Source organism: Motacilla alba, chromosome 1, assembly GCF_015832195.1.
Source record: "Motacilla alba alba isolate MOTALB_02 chromosome 1, Motacilla_alba_V1.0_pri, whole genome shotgun sequence".
Lineage (NCBI taxonomy): Eukaryota > Metazoa > Chordata > Aves > Passeriformes > Motacillidae > Motacilla > Motacilla alba.
This window is the reverse complement of record NC_052016.1, coordinates 105,165,698-105,188,785: the sequence shown is the minus strand read 5'-3', so window position 1 is coordinate 105,188,785 and position 23,088 is coordinate 105,165,698. Positions and strand designations below refer to the sequence as shown.

At 38.4% G+C, this 23,088-nt stretch overlaps 1 protein-coding gene across 10 annotated transcripts in view; it reads left to right on the top strand.

The window, feature by feature from the left end:
- ARHGAP6 (Rho GTPase activating protein 6) overlaps positions 1-21,930 on the top strand; it is a 316,178-nt gene extending 294,248 nt beyond the window's left edge. For all 10 annotated transcript variants that reach the window (XM_038132422.1, XM_038132485.1, XM_038132501.1 and 7 more), the window contains 7 exons: positions 1,429-1,579; positions 2,848-2,996; positions 6,098-6,277; positions 10,588-10,685; positions 16,718-16,980; positions 18,989-19,069; positions 19,853-21,930. In XM_038132422.1, coding sequence (XP_037988350.1) covers positions 1,429-1,579; positions 2,848-2,996; positions 6,098-6,277; positions 10,588-10,685; positions 16,718-16,980; positions 18,989-19,069; positions 19,853-20,541 — 1,611 coding nt within the window. In that variant the 3' untranslated portion in view covers positions 20,542-21,930. The remainder of the gene's footprint in view (positions 1-1,428; positions 1,580-2,847; positions 2,997-6,097; positions 6,278-10,587; positions 10,686-16,717; positions 16,981-18,988; positions 19,070-19,852) is intronic.
- The last annotated feature ends 1,158 nt before the right edge of the window (positions 21,931-23,088 follow it).

Here is a 23,088-nt window from a genome sequence, read left to right as displayed (position 1 = left end):
TTATGGTGCTCTGCAGGGATGTTCTGCATTTGTCACCAGTCTGGAGAGAAGAACTAAGCTGGGAATGAAGTCCTCAAGTTGGCACTGGAAAATCTTTGACCATAAATCAAAGAATAATATTAGATCAAGAACATACTCTGGTATTCATAGCACAATTATTCATTATTAGTAATTACTGATACTAATAAAGTTAAAAGTAATCCTAATAAATTAGAATGGAGGCTGTGGTTTTTAAAGAACATCTGTCACACCCATTATGAAAGCACAATCTGAGCTGAAAACAACGTATTTTCACACTGAACACACTGAAGATAGATTTGCACATGACCAGGATTTGCCACACATTTTTACAGGCATATACTTTGCTTGTGACTCAGCTTCTTTCCTCTCTTTGGAATGTTTGTAATATTCCTGATGAAGAAACCTGATACCTCAGATTTCTTTGTTTATAAGATTTAGCTATAATCACTCACTGTGAGGATAGGTGACATTTTGATATCTCATAATGTTAGCAAAGGTACAATTTTTTCCTTGGAAATAGTTTTAAAACCTCTTGACTGTTTTCAAAATGCAAAAAAGAGTAAAAGGTGAAGCTGTCAGCCTGAGGAAAGTATTCTGCTCTTGGTGCTGGAAAATCCCTCCAGAAGGGCAAGCTTTTACCTTTTCATAAGGTGTCTTGGACTTGGAAGAGTGTTTTCTTCTGCCTTTGGGAAGTGTGACACCTTTGAATTATACAGCATTTGTCTGAAGACCAAAGTAAGGGGGAAAAAAACCCTGGCAATACATTATAATGATGTTAGCTTGCTGTTTGTCAACTCTGTAATGATTTGGTTATGCTTAATGAGCATAACTAAATTAGGAAGGAAGAACGAGGTGTGTGTGAAGGAATGCTGTGAAGTCTTAGTGAACCTGTCTGCTTGCTACCTATCTTTACATACAGTCTTAAATGGCAAGAGGAATGTGAATTTGGTGGATATTAATATGATCTTACTAATAATGTTTTTCTACAAAATTCATAAGTGTTACAAAATGCAATTTTAGTCTTTCTGGTTCCAGTAAGGTGATATAAGAGCCTGTCTTGTAATTTTCCTTATTCTCTGTGGTTTCTGCCTTTGCTATGAATCTTGCATTTCTGCAGAAATTATACTTGGATGCATGTTTTCATACAAGAGTGTCATATATTAGCTAGAAAAAAATTGTATTTTATTACAGCCTAGTGTAAACCTTAAGTTATATATTACAGAATAAGCAGCAATTAGAAATGAATTACATCTTTGACCTTACCTTGCCTTACCTCTTTGACCTTACTAGTCATGCTCAGTCTTGAAAGTGAAAATGAATAAATCTGCTTCTTAAAAGATTTTCTGTGTTGGGGTGTATTAATTGGGACAGTAAGTGGCTATGGTTTTCTCTCATGATTTTTTTCAGTTACGTGAAGAGTTTGACCGAGGCGTAGATGTTGTATTAGATGAAGAGCACAGCATTCATGATGTTGCTGCCTTGTTAAAGGAATTTCTGCGTGACATGCCTGACCCACTTCTCACCAGAGAGCTCTATACACCTTTCATCAACACTCTCTGTGAGCTCTACAGCATCTTCATTTATCAATTTTCAAAGGCTAATTTGTTTGAATTCTTTGATCTCTACTAATAGCCTTCTTTTATTCTATTCCTTTAATACTGTGGCCTTGATTTGCTCCTAATATTTGTTTAATACACTATAAAGTATATAGTATATTTAATAACAATAGTATATATAATACAATAAAATATAGTGTATATTAATATAAATACTATTGTATATTCTTTAGTATAAATTTGCAGAGGTTTTGGTTTTAATTTTTGGTTTTACCCTGTAGAAGTATAATCCAGAAAACTAGAACAAGAAGGATTTCACTAACTATATTCATATATATATTCACTAACATATTTTTGCATTGATAAGGATGGAATTCATGTTGTCTATTAAAACCTGACCCTGTCATTGATCCAGCAGTGCCAGGTCACAGACTCCCATTTGAATCCCTGTGTCTTAAATTTTTTAGATCTGTCTACTGACCAAAGTTCCAGCTTGGCTTGAAAAATTTAAGTTTCTTCATATTGTTTCTTTCATTCATTCTTCTTTGATAGTCCTCAAAACTATCATATTAAGTACTCCCAATTGTGTTGCCTAAGACCCAAGTGCAGACTCTCAGGGATTTAGAAAAAAGTAAAGTTGGACATTTCAAGCTTAAGCAGCTGCCTGGTATGGGTTCTTCAGGGCTTTCTAACCCTCATGTCTGAGACTCTGCCTCTGTCCCACCTTTGTCACTGGCTACCATTTAGATGGTAGGTGGTTCAAGTGGTAGCAGAATGTCTGTTAATTCTCTGGTTGCTTTCCTGTCTCCTGGTACCTCTGCAAGATGAAAAACTGTTAGAAATCTGATTTAAAATGGCTGAAGCATAAACTTGATTGGAATGCTTGACAGCTACTGTACCTATACCTAAAGTATACCTGTAGCTACAGTAGCTATACCTAAATGAATGGAGTAAGTAGAAAAATAAGCAGAATATTTGAGTCCAGTAACAGTGATGGAGTGTAAAACATGGATTTTGCTCTCTTTTAGGATAAGAAAAATCCTTTGAACTTGTGAGCAAATGTTGACCAACTGAGGCAAAAATCCCATAGCAGTAGTTCTTATAGTTTTGATGTTTCCTTAGAGTTTTCTCTTTTTCTTCTGATATTGTAAGGAAAATGGTTCTTAAACAAAGCTGTTCCTATACCTTCCTTTGGGTTGGGAGCAGTATATTTGTTCTGCTTTTAGGTTAGTTGGAGTGATTTCTTAGAACGTATTTTTTCCCCTCTTAGTATTAGAGCCAGATGAGCAGCTCAGCACCTTACAGCTTCTCATTTATCTTCTACCTCCTTGTAACTGCGATACCCTTCACCGCCTGCTGCAGTTCCTCTCCACAGTAGCTGGCCATGCAGAAGACACCAGAGACAAGGATGGCCAAGAGGTAAGTCCTGGTCACTTGTGTCCTTTGACTTTACTTAATTCATGGTCTGAAAAGAGATCTTTAAAACCTTCAAACATACACAATGGTGGCATATTTCTGAAAGATGGGAGAGATTTAATCTGTTTGCCTGCACTTCTGCCATTTGTTTACTATGTTCTTAGGGCTGTGAAGGTTTAATTTTTTGTATGACTTAATCAGTAAAGCATCTACCACTTCCTTTGGGAGATTCAGTGTACCAACCTTGCTGTCAAGAACATCTAATGTCATCCATCCTTCCCCTGCTGCCTTGTTGTATCCCATAATATTCTATGGGAAAAGTACTCAGAAAAGGTCAGGCATGCAAGGATATGCTTCTTCATTCTCTTTTCATTCTCTGTTGTTGCTTTTTTACATGACTTTTGGACATAGCAGTTCGCTTCTTGGTTCTCTTAGCTGCCTTGTGTGTCCTGGGTAGTGAAAAATAAACAGAGGACAGGAACTCTAGCTGTATCCTTGCGACTGACAGACCTCATCACCAGCTGGAGTCAGGGTTCATCTTTGGCCATTTTCTTTCTGACCTCCTTAACTGTTGCAGTCTGGACCAAATTCAGAGGAGAGTTTGATGTGCACTCACCGCACAGAGACAAGAACCCCACAGCCATGGGGCTGAGCTCTAGCCCTGAGCATTTTCACGTCTGCACCCTGTGCCCATTCATGCTAGAGAAGACCTGAAAAATCCAGGCTTCCTGGTTCCTGCCAGGGAAGTGCTGGCACTAGTAGGCTGCTGTGTAAAAGGAGGTAACTCTATTAACTGAATAAAATGGATATAGTTTGTCGGTGCTTGACAAAAATATACTGGTTTATCTGTGGAAGGACTTCTCAGTCCTCTGAACTGCAGCAAAGACTACTATTCCTAAGTACTCTTGGGAAACGCCTCAAGAATTTTGTCTTCCAGATGGAAAATCCTGCTGATTTTGTCAAATTTTGATGCCTTTTGCAGTTGTCTGATTTTAACAATTAGCACTTTGAGACTTATTTTTGCCAAATTTCTGCCTCAAATCCTAACTTCCAGTTATTCCATCTTTACAAGTCCTAACTTTCAGTGTTGTATGTGACTTCAAGGCCTATTTCACTTTTAAATCCACTTTAAAGGCTGTATTTTTGTTCTCAGCAAGGAGTTGATAAAAAACTCCATCACTGTGATGGAAAGCATTTAGAAAGAGCAGCCTGTAATAGTTTACTGTGCTTAAAAACATGTATAAGCCAGCTAAGGTCATGGTCCCCCTGGTCCTGCAAAGAGTTCTCTGTTGGTTCAGGAATGTACCCAAGAGGATCTTATTGCAGGGCTAGGGGATGCTGCTTAACAGAGTTCAGTTGGCTCAACCATTGTACATCAGCTTTGCCACAGGTATTTTGGTAAGGCAGATTTATGTAACTTATCTTGACACAGTTGTAAACATCAGGAATATTATGTGCAACTGGATACCTTTTATAGATAATACAGTATTCTGCTCACAATTATTTAAACTATTTATGAAGAATTAAGTGAATTGCATACAGGGCAAGACAAAGTATTTTATCAGACTGTTTGCTATCACTGGAAGGAAGACAGCCAAGCTTTGGCACACAGGCCCTCTTCTTGATTTCTTTCAACAACCCTCTCTCAGGAAGATGAAGATGGATGACTAACTTCATTAAAATTACTCATTCAGTTAATTTCAGTGGAAATGTTTACAACATTTTTTTTAAGGATGCCCTGAGGCTGCCCTTAAGAAAAGGCTCACTGTTTGTACAAACAGCCTGCACATGCAGATCTGGGCACAGCCAGAGGCTGCCCTGGCACACTTGAGGCCCTGTGTGCCTGTGCATCTGTGGTGGCTCAAAACTTGGAGTTTAAAAAGCAGGTCACCTGAGAAACAGCTGGGTGCTTGGTGGTGTGCAAATAAGGGTGTGCTGCTCTCACAGTTGTGCTGGGAAGAGTCTCTAAACAAAGAGCCAGCTTGTTTGCTATGACTGCCCATGCACCTACTTAGTACAGATGTCTTTCCTATGCTACACACTGCTCCTACTAATAAAAAGCTTTTTACTGTAATTTCTGTGCTGTCTAGTTGAGTTCTTTAAAAAAATAAACCAGGTCAGTGCAGTTTTAAGTTTGACTAGAGTATTTGATGAATGATCAGCTACAAAAAAAACCTAAAAATACTGCTTTGAAATCATCTGTTTTGTACAACTCACTTCTTGAAATTCTATTTTTACTACCTCTTTTTGATGTCTCTTTATATCTTTTTTAATAATAATAATTAATAATAATAATAAATGATTAATAATAATAATAATAATAATGACCTTTACTTTTTATTGAAGAATAGAAAGGGAAAATAGTAGTCTAATCACAAATATGACAATGAAAGTTTTGATGTAATAATGTATATGACGTATTTGTCAGGTAATTCCTGTCTAGTCTAGTATGCATTCCTAGCCTTTTGTTTCCTTAAAATTCAGGTTACTGTTGCTTCCTTGAGCACAGGTTTATAAAAGTAGGAAAAAAGATAAAAAACCCCAACAAACTAAAACAAGCCACCAAACAAGTAAACATTTGGCATGTTATAGAAATACAGGGAAATACTCATTTAAAAAAATGAGCCTGCTCCTTCATAATCTCAACAGTTTAAACATGGAAAAGTATCACTGTATGTGCTTCAAATCATGAATGGTACTTGAGAAAGCCACTAGCTTTCAGCATTTGGTCCTAACAGACAGTAATGTGCTGAGATGCTGAAGTAGGGGGGAGGTTGCTCTGAGTTCAGAAGTATGCCACTGTTGAGCTCCCAGGGAATTAAGGGCAGAAAACACTTTCTATTCCTCTAATCCACCCAGAAAATCTACAGTGCTTGTTGCAGAGATGTGCAAAACAAGGTGTTTCTAGAAGTTGTTCATTTTTTTATTGACAAGCAGCAGGTTTTAGTTTTGATGACTGAAGCATCTACCAAATCAGGGGGGACAGAGAGTGTGTGTTTGTGTGTGGGTGCGTAGGGGTGTGAGTGCGTATAGATGTGCCTATATACATATCTGTATACATTAGGCCCTGTGAGACCCCAGCTCATTTTTATTCTCTTTTCTAGATTACTGGGAACAAAATGACATCGCTTAACCTGGCCACCATCTTTGGCCCTAACTTGTTGCACAAGCAGAAATCTACAGACAAAGAATTCTCAGTTCAGAGCTCAGCTCGAGCTGAAGAGAGTACTGCTATCATAGCTGTTGTGCAAAAGATGATTGAAAACTATGAAACTCTTTTCATGGTGGGTGGATATTTTTTTCATATTACTTGTACACATTTGCAAGAGAAATGACAAAATAGCTGATTGATATTGAAGTAGATGGGGGATGAAGTAAATTGTAGAAGCTGCATTAAATTAGGATCAGTAATTATTGATAACAAAGAGTAGTCTTCTAGAAAGGAGAGTGATTTGCAGTAAGTAAAAATATTAAAAATGTGTACTTATATCTTGCTTGGAATGGTTTCTGTGTAGGTAAAAGTATATTGTTTAGAAGATGGTGAAAATGACAGGGTTGGTCATTCAGTTGTATACTGAATAATGCATAGACAAGACTGAAACTTATTTTTCACATCTCAGTTTTATAAGTCAGGAAGACAATTTTTCTGCAGGGATTAAGAGATTCTTGATTAATTTAAGGAATTACCTTCCCTACCCAAGACTTTTTTATTGGTTGGATGGAGAGGAAGGACAAAGCTTTCTTATTCATTACTTTGGTAAAAGGAATAAAACACAAATCTGTAAACATTGAAGAAGAACAATTGAAACAAGACAAAACATTGAACAAGAACTGGGTTCCCTTCAGTTCTTTTGCTGAAGCAAACAAGTTCTTCATAAGAAGGCTGATGGCCTTGGAGTTGGACATGTTCACTTGAGATGAAGCTTAGGTCACATTTCTCATGCCTAGCATTACCTGAGCAGTTCATTCTCTGGCTTTATCTTATGCTCTTTTTGTGTACAAAATAGTAGGTCAGCTCAGAATGACTTGTGTCTGAGGGACCCCTGCTCCAGGGATAGCCGAGGCCAGTCAGACATAGTGATGGTCTTCATTATTCTGTATTCATTTTAGTAAAAATACACATTGTAACAAAACTAGTAATCTTGAAAAAGTGGAAAAAACTTTGGTTATTGTGTCCTGAGACTAAGCAGCACTGTATTTACAGTGAGGAGGTAAGTTCCCAAAGCAGAAAGAACACTCTGGAAATCTTCAGTGCTTCAGCAAAGCCGAGTGCTGGAGACCTTGCTGGAAGAAGATGAACAGCCCTGAAGTGTGGGCTCATGGCCACATAGTGTTGTTAATGGAAGATGTCTATCAGTTTTCAACAAGGGAGTAGAGCATGAGAAAGCAATCATGAGCCCTGCCTCAGATGTCTTAGCCTCAGATGAACTTTTGGTGGTTTTCCTGCCTTTTATTTTTATTCTTGTACCAGTGAGACACTTGCAATAGTTTTCTTTTTTGTTTTATTTATTTTTTTAATGCTTTTCACAGTTGGGGAAAATGCTAGGTGCTATTTTTCCTTCCACATCAGTAAAATAAATTGACAGAACTGCACTCTTGTATGAAGGTCTGCTGGCCCAGAGCATGGATGGCACCATCAAGTTTAAGATAATACCTGAATAAGAATGCTTAATATAGTTGAAGTGTTCTTATTGTTGTTTCTCTTTAAGAGCTTCTAACAGCACAGACACAACTCAGCACGTAACACTTAGGGCATTGTGACTTTCAATATGGAAAGGATAGGGCTAAGGTTAGACCAACCTGCATCTGGGCTCTAATTCAGATGGATTTATTCCTTCTTCTCTTCAGTGCTTCAGCTTTCTTCTGGAGGTTAAATGAAGTGTGGGAAAAAGAATTTTTTTTGTTTTCCAGAGTTGCTTTTACTGTTTATACTCAACATTTATGCTGCATAAAAAAAAGGACATCTGGAGTTAAGCATTCAGCTACAACTATAACATGGTGTATTAATGCTCAGATGCTTTTGTGGTTTTTTTTTTTTGCTTTTTTTGCTTTCTGTTACTTTTATGTATGCGGAGGTTATGAAACTGTGACTGGTTTCAGCATTGAAACTGGAACAACATTTGTGAACCAGACCCTAGGAAACCAAGATGTGGTGGGGTACCCAGACCACGATATCAGAATGATTCTGACTGATTGGTGGATCAGAGAGGTTCTGTTTGTTGGAACAACCCAGGATATTGAGCACCATTTTTACTAACTATTGCTAAAATCAGTAGCATGTGGATTTCCTATAGAGATGGAATCTGGTCATGCTTCACTGATGTCAATGATGATAATCACTTTCGTATCCAAATCTTGCCCATTTCAGTGAGCCTTGGGGATGTATGAAAATGTTTCATGGGGATGTATAAAGGACTGTTCTTTGCCAGTCTCTGCAGCTGAGAAAGGAGGCACAGCTCAACCACCCTTCATTTTTGACTTGGCTTTGCATGAAGGATGGAGATCAGCAGCTTGTTCATGTATTTCATCTCCTAGTGTCCAAATCCAGCCCTGCTGCAAAGAAGTGCTACAGAGTATATGAAATTTCATATTTTTACAGTTAGAGGCCTCTGTAGCCTTCCCACTGTGAAGGCAGCCACACACTGCCATTCTGTGCCACATCAGTGGCCAGGGACAGCACAAAGGAGACACTTCAAGGCTCCCTCCACCCTCTGTGTCTCAAAAGCTGTGACTCTCATGTAGCACCCAACTCCAATATCTCAGAATATCTGGTATTCTGCTGGAGTCCTGACAACCCTAGAGCCCTCTGATACATCCCTGTATGTCTTCCAGAGCTGTTATTTCACCAGCTTCCTTGGCTTCCCTTCTGTCCCAAATTTCCAGTTCCCATCCATCTACTTAGGTGCAATTACCAGTGAAACAATTAATTCAGTAATGGTTATGGTGACATCTTTCTGAGGTACTGATATTGTAGTTCTCTAGAAGTGTAAGTTTACAATTACATGCATATCAGTTCTGCACTTGCCAAGTTACTGAACTAAATTGAAGAAAATTGTTGCACGGGAGGAAGCCCCAAACCCAGGAGGTAGCTAGCTAGGAGACCATCAGCGCAAACCTACTTGCAGATTAATTCTGATAAAAGTCCTCTGAATCACTAGAACCATTAAGTTTGGGTTTCATAGAAGCTTTCTGTTGGAACTGAACTTCTGGTGGAACTTTTTCAGACTTGTTGTGATGGATTTATCATTTTTTTAAATAAGGCAAGATGTATTTTTATTTTTCTGACAAAATTCTCTCAGTAGTTTCTTACAAAGTTATTTGATAAAAAGCTGAATAGTAAGTTACAGACAAAAATGTGCGGATTTTTTTTTTACCATGAAACTTTATGTGGAGTTTCTTCTAGTGTACAGAAAGGCTGTCTAAATGGAGAAGTTACAGGATACCAGGTTTCTAAAAATTATATTCCTATTAAAAATAATTTGTTTAGAGACTAGTGTATCAGTGACCATCAGTAAGATATTTTTCCGGTTCAGAGACTGAAAACAATATTAAAAGTGAGTACGTGGTCACACAAGTTTTTCATAGAGATTTTGGATCAGTTTGAATTAAATTATGCATATCTTCATTTATTTTCTAATTATTTCCTTATTTTGAGAAATATGCCTTTTATGTAACTAGACTCCCTAAATACTTCCCAGAATGGGATAGTCCTCTGGGGAACATGTTGGTAATTCTATTCCTATTTCCCAGGAAATGTCAGGGAGAACAAATGGTCCATGAAGTGTGACTTGAAGCTGAAGAGATTCAGGCTCTGACAGATCGCATCCAGAAACATATATTGCCCAGCTGATGACCCCTTGCTGAGATTGTCTTACATTGACTTCCATGTGTCAGGAGTGAACCTGGGCTGTTCTTGAATGGTTTAATCTGTTTCAGTGTTTTGAAATTTGTGTTGAACGTTCCACTGTAATGCGGACAAAGCAGACAAATCCTCACTTGAAGATTGATAAGACTCATGTAAAGTGCAGGTGGAAACACAAAGTTTACTTGTGCAGGTTTTGGAGTGCCATTTCTGCTACTTGCCCAGGAGATGTTGCTGCAGATCCTGCAGCATCTGAAGCTATCAAAGGTTTTGAAGGTTCATACCCATAGAAAGTGCAAAGAGAAAGTTAGCAAATCAGAAGACCAAACTCCAAAGAAGGTGACATAAATTCTCACTGAGCCTGTTGGTCAGAGTGGTTGGAGAGGCAGAGATGGAGATTGGTAAATGTCCTCAGATCTTTGAAGGGCTTATACTGGAGCTTTTGAGATTTTGATACATAAGTAATCCCACTGTTACTTCCAGATATAATAACCAACTGGATACCTACCAGTTGTTCAACAGTAATCAGCACTGAACATTGTACAAAGTGATCTTCAGTCCTACTTCATCTGTTCTTATATGAAATTTCTCTTTTAAGTGAAAGCTTCTGAATATTTAAATACTTCCTGTAAATGTACTTGTACTTGTTCATTTAGATTAAGCATAGCACCAAAATTAATGTATATGAAAGGATATTAACCTCCAACTAAGTATTCTTTTATGTCTTCATAGGTTTCCCCTGATTTACAGAATGAAGTGCTTATTAGCTTATTAGAGACTGACCCAGATGTTGTAGACTATTTGCTGAGGAGGAAAGCTTCCCAGTCATCGTGAGTAATCTGTTTTTTCATCATCCCTTTTTCCTCTGGGAATTTCTATCTCCCACTGGAAGTGTCCAAAAGGTTCTAGTTTTCCACAGCTCTTCTGCACTCTCTACAGTGGAGTAGAAATATCCTCCCTATTACACAGACTCTGCCAAAGAAATTATGACTCTTGTACAGCATTTTCTAGAGACAAAACTTGTTTCCCTGATTCAGAGGAAAGATTGTATTCTGCTGCAGAGAACAGAATGACATGTACATAAAAATATTCAGTGCACTATTATCTGACAGGATGTTTTTTAGTCATCTGCTGGTTTGTGTCTTGGGTTTATTGTAGTCTTCAGTAACAGGAAGCATGTATTCCACTATCCTTGAAACACACCCTAGAGTGCCTTAACACCGCCACAGCGAGCTGCTTGACCACTCTGTCATTCTTTACCTATCCTATACATGTGGGACATTGTGAACAAGCCAGCTGCCACAACAGCAGCCCTATGGAGACTTTGGATATTATTTAATTGTATGCTTTGTGAAGGATCTGAAGAGAAAAAAAATCACACTGGTCACAATAGCAGTTATGATACATAATACATTCTTGCGGATGGTGTATATTTACCTGCACCCTTGTGCCTTAATGCTGTGAGTTTGTACGTTCAGATTAACAGATTCCTGGCTTTCTTATGGGACCACACAGTCATTGTCTTTATTCTAGTAAATCCCAATGTGGCAGACCCAAAAATCACAAAATTTGACAGACTTGCTTTAAGTAATTTTTAAGAGGGTTTCTAGATTCTGAACTCTCTGGGACGTATTGGACTTTGTCTTCCTATGTTTGTGGAAAGTGCCTAGCGCATTCAGAATATAATTAAAATTGAATTTGTATAATCAGCTATGATTTTTTTTCTCTCCCTCTTAACATTGTATAGTTGGAGGTAATGTAGTAGTGTGCCTGGCTTCAAAGGGAGAGGTATACAAGGAATAGTGTAACTAACATCTTCAGGAAAAAGCTTTCTTTAACTATAAAATTTGGAAACAAAAATATATGCAGTATATATTGAGTTGTGAAGGATTTTATTAGTTTGCTAACTTAACCACATGAAGTAGAAAATTATCACAGATCATCTGATTTGGGGTAATTTTCTGTGTGTGAAGTAATTTCAGCTAGTTTGTCTGATTGACAAGTAACCATATTTATATTTAGATCACAGTAAGTGCAGGACAGTTAGAGGTACATAAGCTGTCTTTTAGACTTGTTTCACACTTGCCAGAAGCCAAGACTACAGTTAGGACTGACACTATAAATCGTATGACATAAGGTAATGTGTTGAGACTTTTTCCTTTCAGCCCTTAGTTTGGAATGATCATATAATTTCTAACTCAAGCTAATAAAAGCTTCATGCAGGATTTCACTGTCTGTATAACAAAAAGACATCAAATTGTATCTCACATGTGACTACACAGAGCAATTGTGCATAAGTTAGTCACAAATCATTGTGGATGTAACAGGTAATTGTTAGATCCTGATTCCTTAATTGACTTTTCCTTGAACTTCCTTACTCTTAGCCAGCATGCACACCTACAGGAGAAAATGCAGCTTTTGTGAAAAGCTGGTCACAACTGACAAAAGGCATTTTGTAAGGAAATGTTCTGAAGCCAAACAGGAGCTTATAGCTACAGTAGTAGTAATTTATTGTGTTGTCAGTAATGGGCAGATGAAAAATCACTGATAAGAAAAAAATTACTGTCATTTTTTTCTGCTTTGCTGTCATGTAAGTGATTTACTTTTAGTGTTAATGAGATATGTTTTCACCGTGGTTGCAACTTACTGGTTAAGATATTCCAGGCAATTAGAAAGAGTGTTGCTTAGTGTTATTGCTAGGAGTGTGATGCTCTTAAGAGATTAATGTATTTCACAACATAATCTCAATTTTGAGGCTACAAATATGTTGCTTATTTTTTCTATAAGAAATGTGAGACAGCAGACTACAAGGAGATGTTTGTCTTGATTTCATAAAAATGAGCCTCCAAAATATGTTTTTATTATTGGAAATTGCCTGGTCACATACTCAAAATACAAATGTGGATCTGTGGAACAAAAAACTTTATATATTCATGAGTCTTCATCAGAAGAGCTAGTTGACTGCATAGAGTATAGAATCAACTTTGAGACTTTAATGTCATATTAATTGTTTTGAAGGTGGTCCTGTTCTGCAATTGCCCTCACATTTCTGCTCTTGCTGTCATTATAAATGCTTTCTTGGCTCTGATCTAACACAGAAAACACAATCTCATTTTCTCCCCAGAGGAGGACAAATCAGATGTTCTTCATCTTTCAGTTCCCTTAAGAGCTAAGCATTATGAACAGTGTGTCAGGGAATTTATGGGAGTTGTTCATGATAAAGTGCTAATTACAAATGGCATCAATTGTGAAGTGTGCTTTTGTGGGTGACTTCCCAATTTTTTGTATGTTGGCTTGATGACAATGGAATTTGGGTTTACAGCTGTAAGATGAAGCATCTTTAAACTAACAAAAAATAAAATCTATTTCTTATGGTTCTTTAATGTTTATCATGGTTAGTAGTCCTTTCAGAGTAAATGAGTTTCAAAGTTACGGCATTTTTGGATGTTTTTGGATTATGATGATGAGTTTTAATCCATCCTGATCTGTGACACAAAGATGAAGCCCTACAGCAGGTCATCCAGTATGTGTAAATGCAGTTTTTAAAGCTGCAGAAGCTCCTTGAAACATTGAGTCCTCTACCCTGTTACAGCAGCAGCCTCATCACAATCCCACAGTAATCTGCCTTGTTGGTAGCACCTGTGTTACTCAAATAAGTGTGGAAATCAGTACTATGTGCTGCCAAGCCATCTCACTCCATATGATTTGCCTCTTGAAGGCGTAATTGTTTTCCCACTCAGAAGCTTTAAGTTACAACAGAAGAGAGTTTCTGCCAGAAACAGAAAGGGATTTCCTGTTTTGATAACCTTGATGCTAGTGGAAAAGTAGGAATATCCTCAGTAGAAGCAATTATTGTGATTAATGCATTTCCAGTTCACCCATGCAACTGGACTCTGGTGGACAGCATCAATTCACAGAAAGATGCCTGTTGTTTTGGAATCTGAAATTGCATTTTTAAATTCATGTGGCATAGGTTCCTTCTGCTGCTTTCAAATCTTTCCATTGGTACTTACCCACTTTTAAAATCTTTTCCTTAACATACTTTGTAGTCCCTGAAAAATACTTTACCTGCCTTCCCATTCCTCACACTTGATTGCACATAATCATCTGTTATTCCTTGTGGGGACAATAATCTGCCCTTCCTCATTTATTGCAGATGAGGAGTGGGTATCTTACACCGTATTTATGTTTGCCTTCCAATTTAGTTTCTCCCCGGTGAGTGGGTAGAGAATCTCACTGTCCACAGGAAGAAAAATTTTGAATTGTAGTAAACATCCATTTCCTAGTGAACTCAAACAGTAAAGCAAACAGATACAAAACTTTCATTTTAAGGGGTTTGTGAAAATTTTTTCTTTATTCGCGAAGAAGCAAACCAAAGTCTTCTTGCAAGTTGTTTTATTTTGTTTGTGAAGTAAAGCTGCAAATGTATGAGTTCAGTTTCCTGCTTTTAAGTATTTAATCCATTTTGATGGTTTCTTGTAGTAAGATTGACACAGTCTACAGCAGCTCCTTTGATTTTTAAAGCTATTTTGCTTGAACAAATTTGAAAGTGATATTATATATGTATATAAAAAATAGTATGGACTTATCAGCCAAAACTGTAAATCAGTTTAGCAATTGAATGTTTGAATCTTTCCAAAGACTTTAAAGTTTCCATTCAGAAAAATTTTTAGCAGGAGTTCTGTCTTGAGAAGAGGTAGACTATAACAGATCATTCAAGGTAAGACATGAAATCAGTGTTTCACAAAGCTCAAGTTTATGTTCCCACATTCTTTCATTTCCATTTCCCGTATTCCTTGTGTTACCTTGCCATGGCTACGTGCTTTTTTACCTCTGTCCTCACCCTGTGCAGCACAGTTTTGATGGTTTTGATGCTGCAAAGACTTACATGCAATAAATCTTACTGTTTGGATGACATTCAATCTAGAAGGCTGGGAAAAAAGGACATTTGGTCATAGGAAACCTGCAGATACCAACATTTCTCCCATTTTCTAAGAGGTCCTTCTAGTTCTTCTGAAAATCCCAAGACATTGCTTAAATCTCATATCACTGCACAAGGATTTTTAGGACTTAGGAGGACAGAAAGAAAGAAGCAAGTCACAAAAAATGAGAAAAAAGGTTTGTGATAGAATTACACATACTGACAAAACTATAGTTCCTCAGTGTGTGTCTGTTTATAGATTAATTTACACTGGATTTATGTTCAGATTAGAAATGTAGTTGAGAAGTTATGTAATTGAGGCTTTTTTTTTTTTTTTTAAATGATTCCCCAGCATTACCATGCTTCTCTGGGAAGCTTGTGACAGAGCAACTTTGCCAAATGGCAGCTCTGTTTCTTGAGCTTGCCTGAGTTTAACTCCAGTGATGGTTTTGTCTCTGGGAGTTACTGAGGAGTAACATTATTTAATTAATTTGCAGCCCATTATGGTTGCTTTCATACTGGAAAATAATAGGAATATTCAATAGCATAATAATCATGCTGTTGATTGTATATATTTCATTTTTTGGGACATGCGATATGTAAATCAGCTGGGAAAAAACCAACAGCTCGAAAGTGGTGTTTTGCCATTATTTCTGTATTAATATTTATTGTGCTGTGATTGGCTGTGTGTTTTCTTTATTTTTTTCTTCAGTTTTATTTTATTTTTCTGGAAAGAGGGTCACTGTTCCATAGCGAGAAATGAGTTTTGGCTGCTCACTATGTTCAAGCTGTCTTTGGATTTGACTATGAAAAGGGCTGATCATTTTCAGACATTTGCAGGGATGAGCCTCTGTTGTATCACATTGAATTACAAAAGATATTAAAGAGAGGTTGCTGAAAGGAGTGTTTGACTCAGGCAAAAGTTAAACATTTATGAAACAGAGGTGCAGAGAAATGAAAAATGAGTAATAGAAATATGAGTTAGCAAGGAACAACAGGGGAAAAAAAAGTGATGTTTATTTACAGAGTAGTTCTACATGTTCTTTGTGGATATTCAGTGACTCACAGCCTGCCTCCCACCTGCATGGCAAACTGTGACAGTTCAAGAAATCTCCATCAATGTTCTCAGCACATTTCAAAAATTGTCTCTCTGACCTTTGGCTGTACTTAGGTGGGAGCTGTGTTTGCCTTTTCTTGGCAGAATTAAAGGCAGTTCATGTTGTTGGGGGTGTGAAGGTGAAAAGGTAAAAGAAGTTGTAGAAGGTATCAGTGGAACCAGTTGTTTGATGCCCCAGTCATAATACAGTAAATACGTCTGTTTGTCCCCTGTAGAATATTTACTTTTTTATGTCTCTATAAGAGGATCATTCTTCTAGTTTGACAGGCAAGCTGAGTGCTTGATTTCTCTATGTAAAACTTCAGAATACAAGAATTTTTTTAGCATACTGCTTAGCATCAAACTAATCTTCCCTATCATGCCTTCAGTTTTATTGTTGCCACAAGCTACATTGTCAAGGTAACATAAGGAATTTATTAACTGCTTAGTTTGCTCTGGTTTACCGTACAGTTGTGTGGGTTTTTGTTGTTTTCTTTCTTGACAGCAACATCTTTTGATTTTGAGTGGCCTCTGCTGGCCACTTCATGGCAAAAGTTTTACTCATGGAAAATCCATCTCAATATCAATAACTGTTTCTGAAGCGTTTTCATTTCAGCAGCTGTGACCATTCTCGTGTGTTTGATTTTATCTGTATGATCATAGAATCATAGGATGGTTGGGTTGGAAGGGACCTTAAAAGTAATCTAGTTCCAAACATCTTTCACTAGACCAGATTGTTCAGAGCCCCATCCATCCTGGCCTTGATGCCAAACTGCACCTGTAACTGTGAACATGAAGCATTTTTTTTTTTTATTAACAGTAGTTTGTTTATCAAAATTTCTCAGGAGCCCTGAGATACTGCGGTCAGAAGGTTCCTACTCCACAGGAGAAAGACATTCTTCCACAGACTCCAACAAAGCTTCCAGTGGTGATGTGTCCCCTTACGACAACAACTCCCCGGTGCTGTCTGAGCGCTCGCTGGTGGCAATGCCAGAAGAAGTTGCCCACAGCCCAGATAAGCTGTACAAGGTACCTGAGCAGTACACGCTGGTTGGACACTTGCAAACTAAGCCAAAGGAGAATTCTTCTGCATCACAGGCTGGAAAAGGTATAGTGCATCCTGCTTGTGCTCCTCCTCCTCCTCAGTGGCTGACGGAGACTCCTGAAATAATTGAACACTGCCAGATTTGTATTATCAGCTACCAGGATTTGAGAAGCAATAGTGTAAATAAGCTTATAATAAATGACAGACCAATATCCTTTTTTTTTTGTTGAGCCCAAAGGATTTGTGCTGAGTCCTTCTCATTAGCTCAGCCAGCTGTCAGGGATGCTCATGGTATGGCACTTCTCAAAACTTGGAGATATTATTTAGGAAAATAGAACTATGTATATCCAGTTTTTCAGCCTGTCTGTGACAGCATGGCAAAGTCTAGTCCTGATCCATGGGACCGTAATACCTACAAGGTTATGGTTCACTCTTTGGAAAAAGCTGAGATTTTAAGATTTTAGGCACAAACTTTCTCTAGTTGTAGAGAATGAGCTCAACACCCTCTCACTGGAAAACCTAGCTGAGCTGCACAGCTTTACATCTGCAACCAATTACACAGCGAGCAATACTAGTGCAGGGATCCATTATTCCCATAGCTACTTGTGGAGTGCATACCTGAATGATTTCTTTGGTTTAAACTAATAGCTCACCAGCACTTCAAGATGCTTTTCCTATAAAAATATATATATTAAAAAACTTTCATCCATGAAATTTTTTACTTAGTGAGCCAAACTCTAAGGACTTTCAGTGCTTAGGGATGCACATAACTGGTGGTATTTTTAAAACCTCTTAATTTCAGAGGTTTTAATTTCAGAGGTATATTTTCAGATGTACTGCCTAGGCACTTAATTCCCTTTGGACTTAATGGGATTTAGACTAATATCTCAATTATATGCTTTATAAATGCCAATTGGAATTTATCTTCTGTATTCAACATCTAAATCTCTGAACACGTTTAAGAATTTGGTCGGATTTCTATTAAGTTATGAACAGGAAATTACATTAAGTTTTATTGTATGAACCATCTTTTGGATTTTAATATGCATCACAATGATACTGGACCAGGACAAATTAGGAAGCTCCTCTATTGACTAGTGGAATCAGAAAAAGGCATTAAACTGTTTATAACCCAGCATTTCATTAAATCTTTGTTCTGTGGCTGCATTTCTGGGTAAGAGTGGCAGCTTCCTTGGGTTGATAAAGCATGCCTTATGGTGACCCCTAGGGCTGCAGCTGCCTGAGGGAGCTTTGCCAGAAACTACCTTTTGTGGACCAAACCCCCTGTTCTTGTGCAATTTCTCTGACTGCAGTGAGGCAGAGGACTTAAGGACTTAGCAAACTCAGGCATCCTGCCCATACAGAGCTCACTGAATCCATTGCAGGATCTGATCTTGAAACAAGTAGCTGTGAGCAAATACACAGAATCATACAATGTCAATCATATAATGCACCCTAAAGATCATCAGTCCCAACCCCCCCTACCATGGGCAGGGACACCTCCCGTTAGATCAGATTGCTCAAGGCCTTACCCAGCCTGGCCTTGGACACTGCCAGGCTTGGGGCATCCAAAGCCTTCCTGGGCAACCTGTTCCAGTGCCTCACCACCCTCACAGTAAAAAAAATTCTTCCTGGTATCTAACCTGAATTGCCCCACTTTCAATTTGCACCCATTACTGCTTGTGCTATCACTACAGTTCCTGATGGAGAGTCCCTTATTGGCTTCCCTGTCGGCCCTGTTCAGATGCTGGAAGGCTGTTACAAGGTCTCCATACAATTTTCTCTTCTCCAGGCTGGGCAGCTCAAATTTCCTCAGCCTGTATTCGTAGACAAGGTGCTCCAGTCCTCTTACCAGCTTCATAGGTTTCCTCTGGATTTCCATGCTTTCCATGTCCTTATGTTGGGGTCACCAGAACTGTACACAGTACTCCAGGTGTTGTGTTAGGTACACAGTGAAGGTGCCACTGGATGTTAATGACTCTGATGCATTACTGTTCTATTTGTGTATTTCTAAATAATGTCTTTAAGAGGATTGATTATTCATCTTTTTCCTGCTCTTATTGCTGTTTAGATGTTTCTGAAGATCATTTTGATATCTGGGGCACTTGGCATTCAACGCTGAAAAGTGGCTGCAAAGATCCAGTAATCACAGGTCAGTAATTTCTCAATTTTAAAGCCCAAATCTGGCAAAGAAAAAACCAATTCCTTGTTTTCAAGAAATCACAGTGAAACTAGTAGGAGAATTCACATTGTCCAGAGCTGGATTTTTAAATGGTGACTCTTCAGTAGAATACAGAGGAGCACAGTGGTTATACTTCTCTGTATTCAGTGAAATACAGAAAAAAACATTTCAAACTATCAAATATAATTTAAAAAGTTATTTTAAAATTGCTTCAAGAAATACTTTTAAATTTTTCTGGGATTTACAGAATCACAGAATGATAAATTGATAAGGGTTGGAAGGGACCTTAAAGATATCTAATCCTAACCCCCCTCCCTTGAACAGGGACGCTTCCATCTAAACTGGGTTGCTCAAGGCCTTATCCAGCCTGACCTTGAACACTGGTTGGGGCATCCCCGTCTCTCTGAGCAACCTCTTCCAGTGTTTAACCACCTTGACAGTAAAAATTTCTTCCTCATATCTAACCTGAATTTCCCCTCTTTCAATTTGTACCTGTTACTCCTTGTGCTATCACAACAGTTCCTGATGAAGAGTCCCTCTCTGGTTTCCTTGTCAGCCCTCTCCTGATACTGAAAGGTGCTATGAGGTTTCTGTGCAATCTTCTCTTCTCCAGGCTGAATAGCCCCAACTTTCCCAGCCTGTCTCAGCCCCCATCCCTCTTCTGCCATGTGATACAAGGGAAAAGCAGTGGCTTGTTAAATCCCGCATGGATGGCTCTGCAGCCTCATGTTATGTTTCTGATTCCACCCCCAGGTTCATACGGGAACATTTATGAAAGCAGCTCGCTGCGCCCCGGACAGTGCTCCCTTTCCCAGGGGAACCTCGCCCCGTGTTCCCCACGATGGCAGGGCAGCTCCTCGGAACCGGACGGTGGCAGGCAGGTGATGCGGAGGAGCCAGACGACAGCTGCCATTCCCGAGTGCCAGCTCCAGCCCGTGGCGTCTCGGCTGTGCAGTCACCCCCACAGAGAAGGCGGCTGCAGGAGTTCGGAGCTGTCCCACTCCAAGTCGGAGCAGCGCTTGACTTTAAGCAGTGCGGAGGACCTCAGCGAGCGCGACTCGAGCGCGGGCTGTTTGCAAAGCGCAGCCAAGCCCTCCTACGGGAAAGAGCGGCCGCCACCCCCTTACCCAGGCCCAGCAAAAACAAGCTCTAGTGTTTCTTCAACGCTGCACTCTTTCTGGAGACTTCAACGCCCAGAAAAAAGTTCGGGGCTGAGGGCAGCTGGAGGGCCCCCAGGCAGAGCCCCTGACCAGGCCACCTCCAGGCAGGAGCAGCCGGCCCCGCACACACAAGCGGGTCACAGCTATTCCACAGCACCTCACAGCCAGAACAGTAAAAGTGTTTCAGAGGCGGACTGGAATGAGTGGCAGAGGGAGAGGTGGCAGATCTGGGAGCTGTTATCAGCTGATAACCCTGATTCCCTCCCAGAAACCCTTGTATGATCTGACTGTGGAGCTGCCGCTCGTACCCATGCCTCTGTCTCATAGGAAAACAATGGTGACATTGGAAAACGGGGGGGGCTTGTTTGTTTTATACCAACTCAATTGCATATACTTTTTTAAAACTTCGTTCACTTTAATTTCTCAACAGCACTGTCAAGCAGTTAATTTGTAACTACAGTATGTTCCTGTTTTTCAGCAAGCTTTTGAGAAAAAACAAGGTGAAAACTTTAGTGTAACAACTTTGTATTCATATGCTGTGTATAAGATAAAACTGTTGCTTTGATGTTGCTAAAAATGTATTTATATATCTGCAGTTTTGATGATTGTATATTCTGTAATGGGTATTGTATGATAATCATGTTATGTTTTCATATACAGATGTCAATCAATTGTGACTGCTTTTTAAAAAAAAATCACTGCACTTACATTACCATGATATGCATTGGAATTCTATAGAAAGTGCACAAGCTGGTTTCTGTGCTTATATATATATATTAAAAAAAAAGCTGTTAAAGGGTAAAGTTGTACTTCTTTTCACTGCCTTTTGAAAAACACTAAAATAAAGTGGAACATGAAAAGCCATATATTTTATAAGGGTAGTAGTGAGCTTAGAGGGGGAAATACAAAATATTTTTTTCTTATACATGTGTTTGCAAAAAACTTTAAGATTTGATACAAGATTATAAAAGTATTTTTTTAGGTTCTGATAGGAAGCAGCTCAGAGAATCTAAGAGCAACATTGTGCCTAAACCAACGAAGTATGTAGTGCGAAGTCTGCCCTCCCATTCTAAAGGAAAACCAATGTTATATATGCAGGATATAATATATATATTTATAAATGTATGATTTTATGTATTCTTTTAAAACAATAAACTGGAATCCAAATTTTAGAAAACCAAACCTAATAAATTGAGATGCGTAACACTGAGAAAGAATATGGCTTTTCCTTTGAAAGAACAAAGCTCCAGCATTAAGAAAGCTAGAGAAAAGAAAAAAATGCAGACAGGCACTTGAAAGGGAGTGAATTAGAGTTTCAGGAATGAACATGACATTTGGAGAAGCTCACAACTGTGTTTCCATAAATATTGTGCCAAAGTCGGGGTCAGTTGCACTTCCTCGGTAGCTGTACGTTGCGTTGTGTTCAATGTTGCTGTTTTGTACTCGTTGTTTTTCAGCTGCAGAGCCGTCTGTGGGCAGCGGGTGGCAATGTACTGCAGCGTTCCAGAGAAAGTCCTTCTTAGCACTCCGTAAGGGAAAGTGTATTGTGTCAAAAGAATTCCATAAAAGATATTAATCTTAATTTTAATGAAGTTGAAGACTTACTCAGTGATGCTGTCTTTATGTTCTATCCTGTGTCGTAATGATGCAATAAAAAGCTAAGTAAAACAATGAGCATATTTTTTGCTCCTTTTTTTTTGAAGGTTTACAGGATATAGATATGGTTTTATTGAATTCTTGAGTGTCCATATAAAAAACATCTAAAAGGCATAGGAGCTTAAGGGCCACCTTCAAATGCAACTTAAATATACAAGATTCAAGGTTTTACTTTGGTTTGAGGCTTAAAATCCATCATATAAAGAGTCCTTCCCTTCATATCTCCATTTCTCATTGAATCTCCCTTTTCTCAGTAAAGTTATAAGATAAAAGCAGAAAGCGAAGTAGAAAGGGGCAGGATTTGGCCTTTTGACTATTGTAGCTCTTTTTATGCAGAATAAATATAATTCTCGTCTGGTAGTTGCAAGGCTTTTCCAAATATTATTGTGGTATGAGACTTGATAGGAAAAGGTTCATGTGCGTCCCTTCGCTGCAGCAGCTCTGTGTCAATTTATTCCAAAAAAAAGGCAGCCCACCCCAAATTAAAATGATTGTGGAACATAAGGGCAGACAAAAATGAGCTCTTACAATCTTCACTGTTTGATCTTGCCTCAATATTATTCCAGGCTTGATACAGATTTGCTACAGGGAATTAGCTCCCAGGTAGTCCTCAAAACCAGTCATAGTGTAATCTTGCTGCAGAAGATACTATATGCACTAGATGTCCATCTCTTCATTTTAAATCCTTCTAAATACCGGAGCACTTGCACCCTTTTTAGTGAAAGATGTCTGAGGATTACTCAGCCTCATAAAGAGATTGCTTTTTCCAGTTCCTCTCCTTGTATGTATTTATATATATATATATATATCTATCTGTGTATTACCAATTACATAGAGTTCATGCAACAAAAGATGAAAACAAAAGGCAAGACAAAAGACAAGATCAAGACTGGAGGACAGCCTTGTGTGCACACATTTCAATAGACTGTCATGTGGAAGAGAAGAGATACAAAATAAATGCCAATAAATTAAAGTAACACTTGGCAAGACTACATCATTTCTGTCATTTTCATTTGAATAGGGCAGACCAGAATTATCATGAGCAGGTTAAGAATGTAATTTTTAGTTTTAAGTCTTTCCACGATGAATTCAGTGACATAATTTTTATACCTTTTTTGTTTTTTAATATATATTTCATAAGAAAGGTAGCCATGAAATCCAGTTTCTCATTTT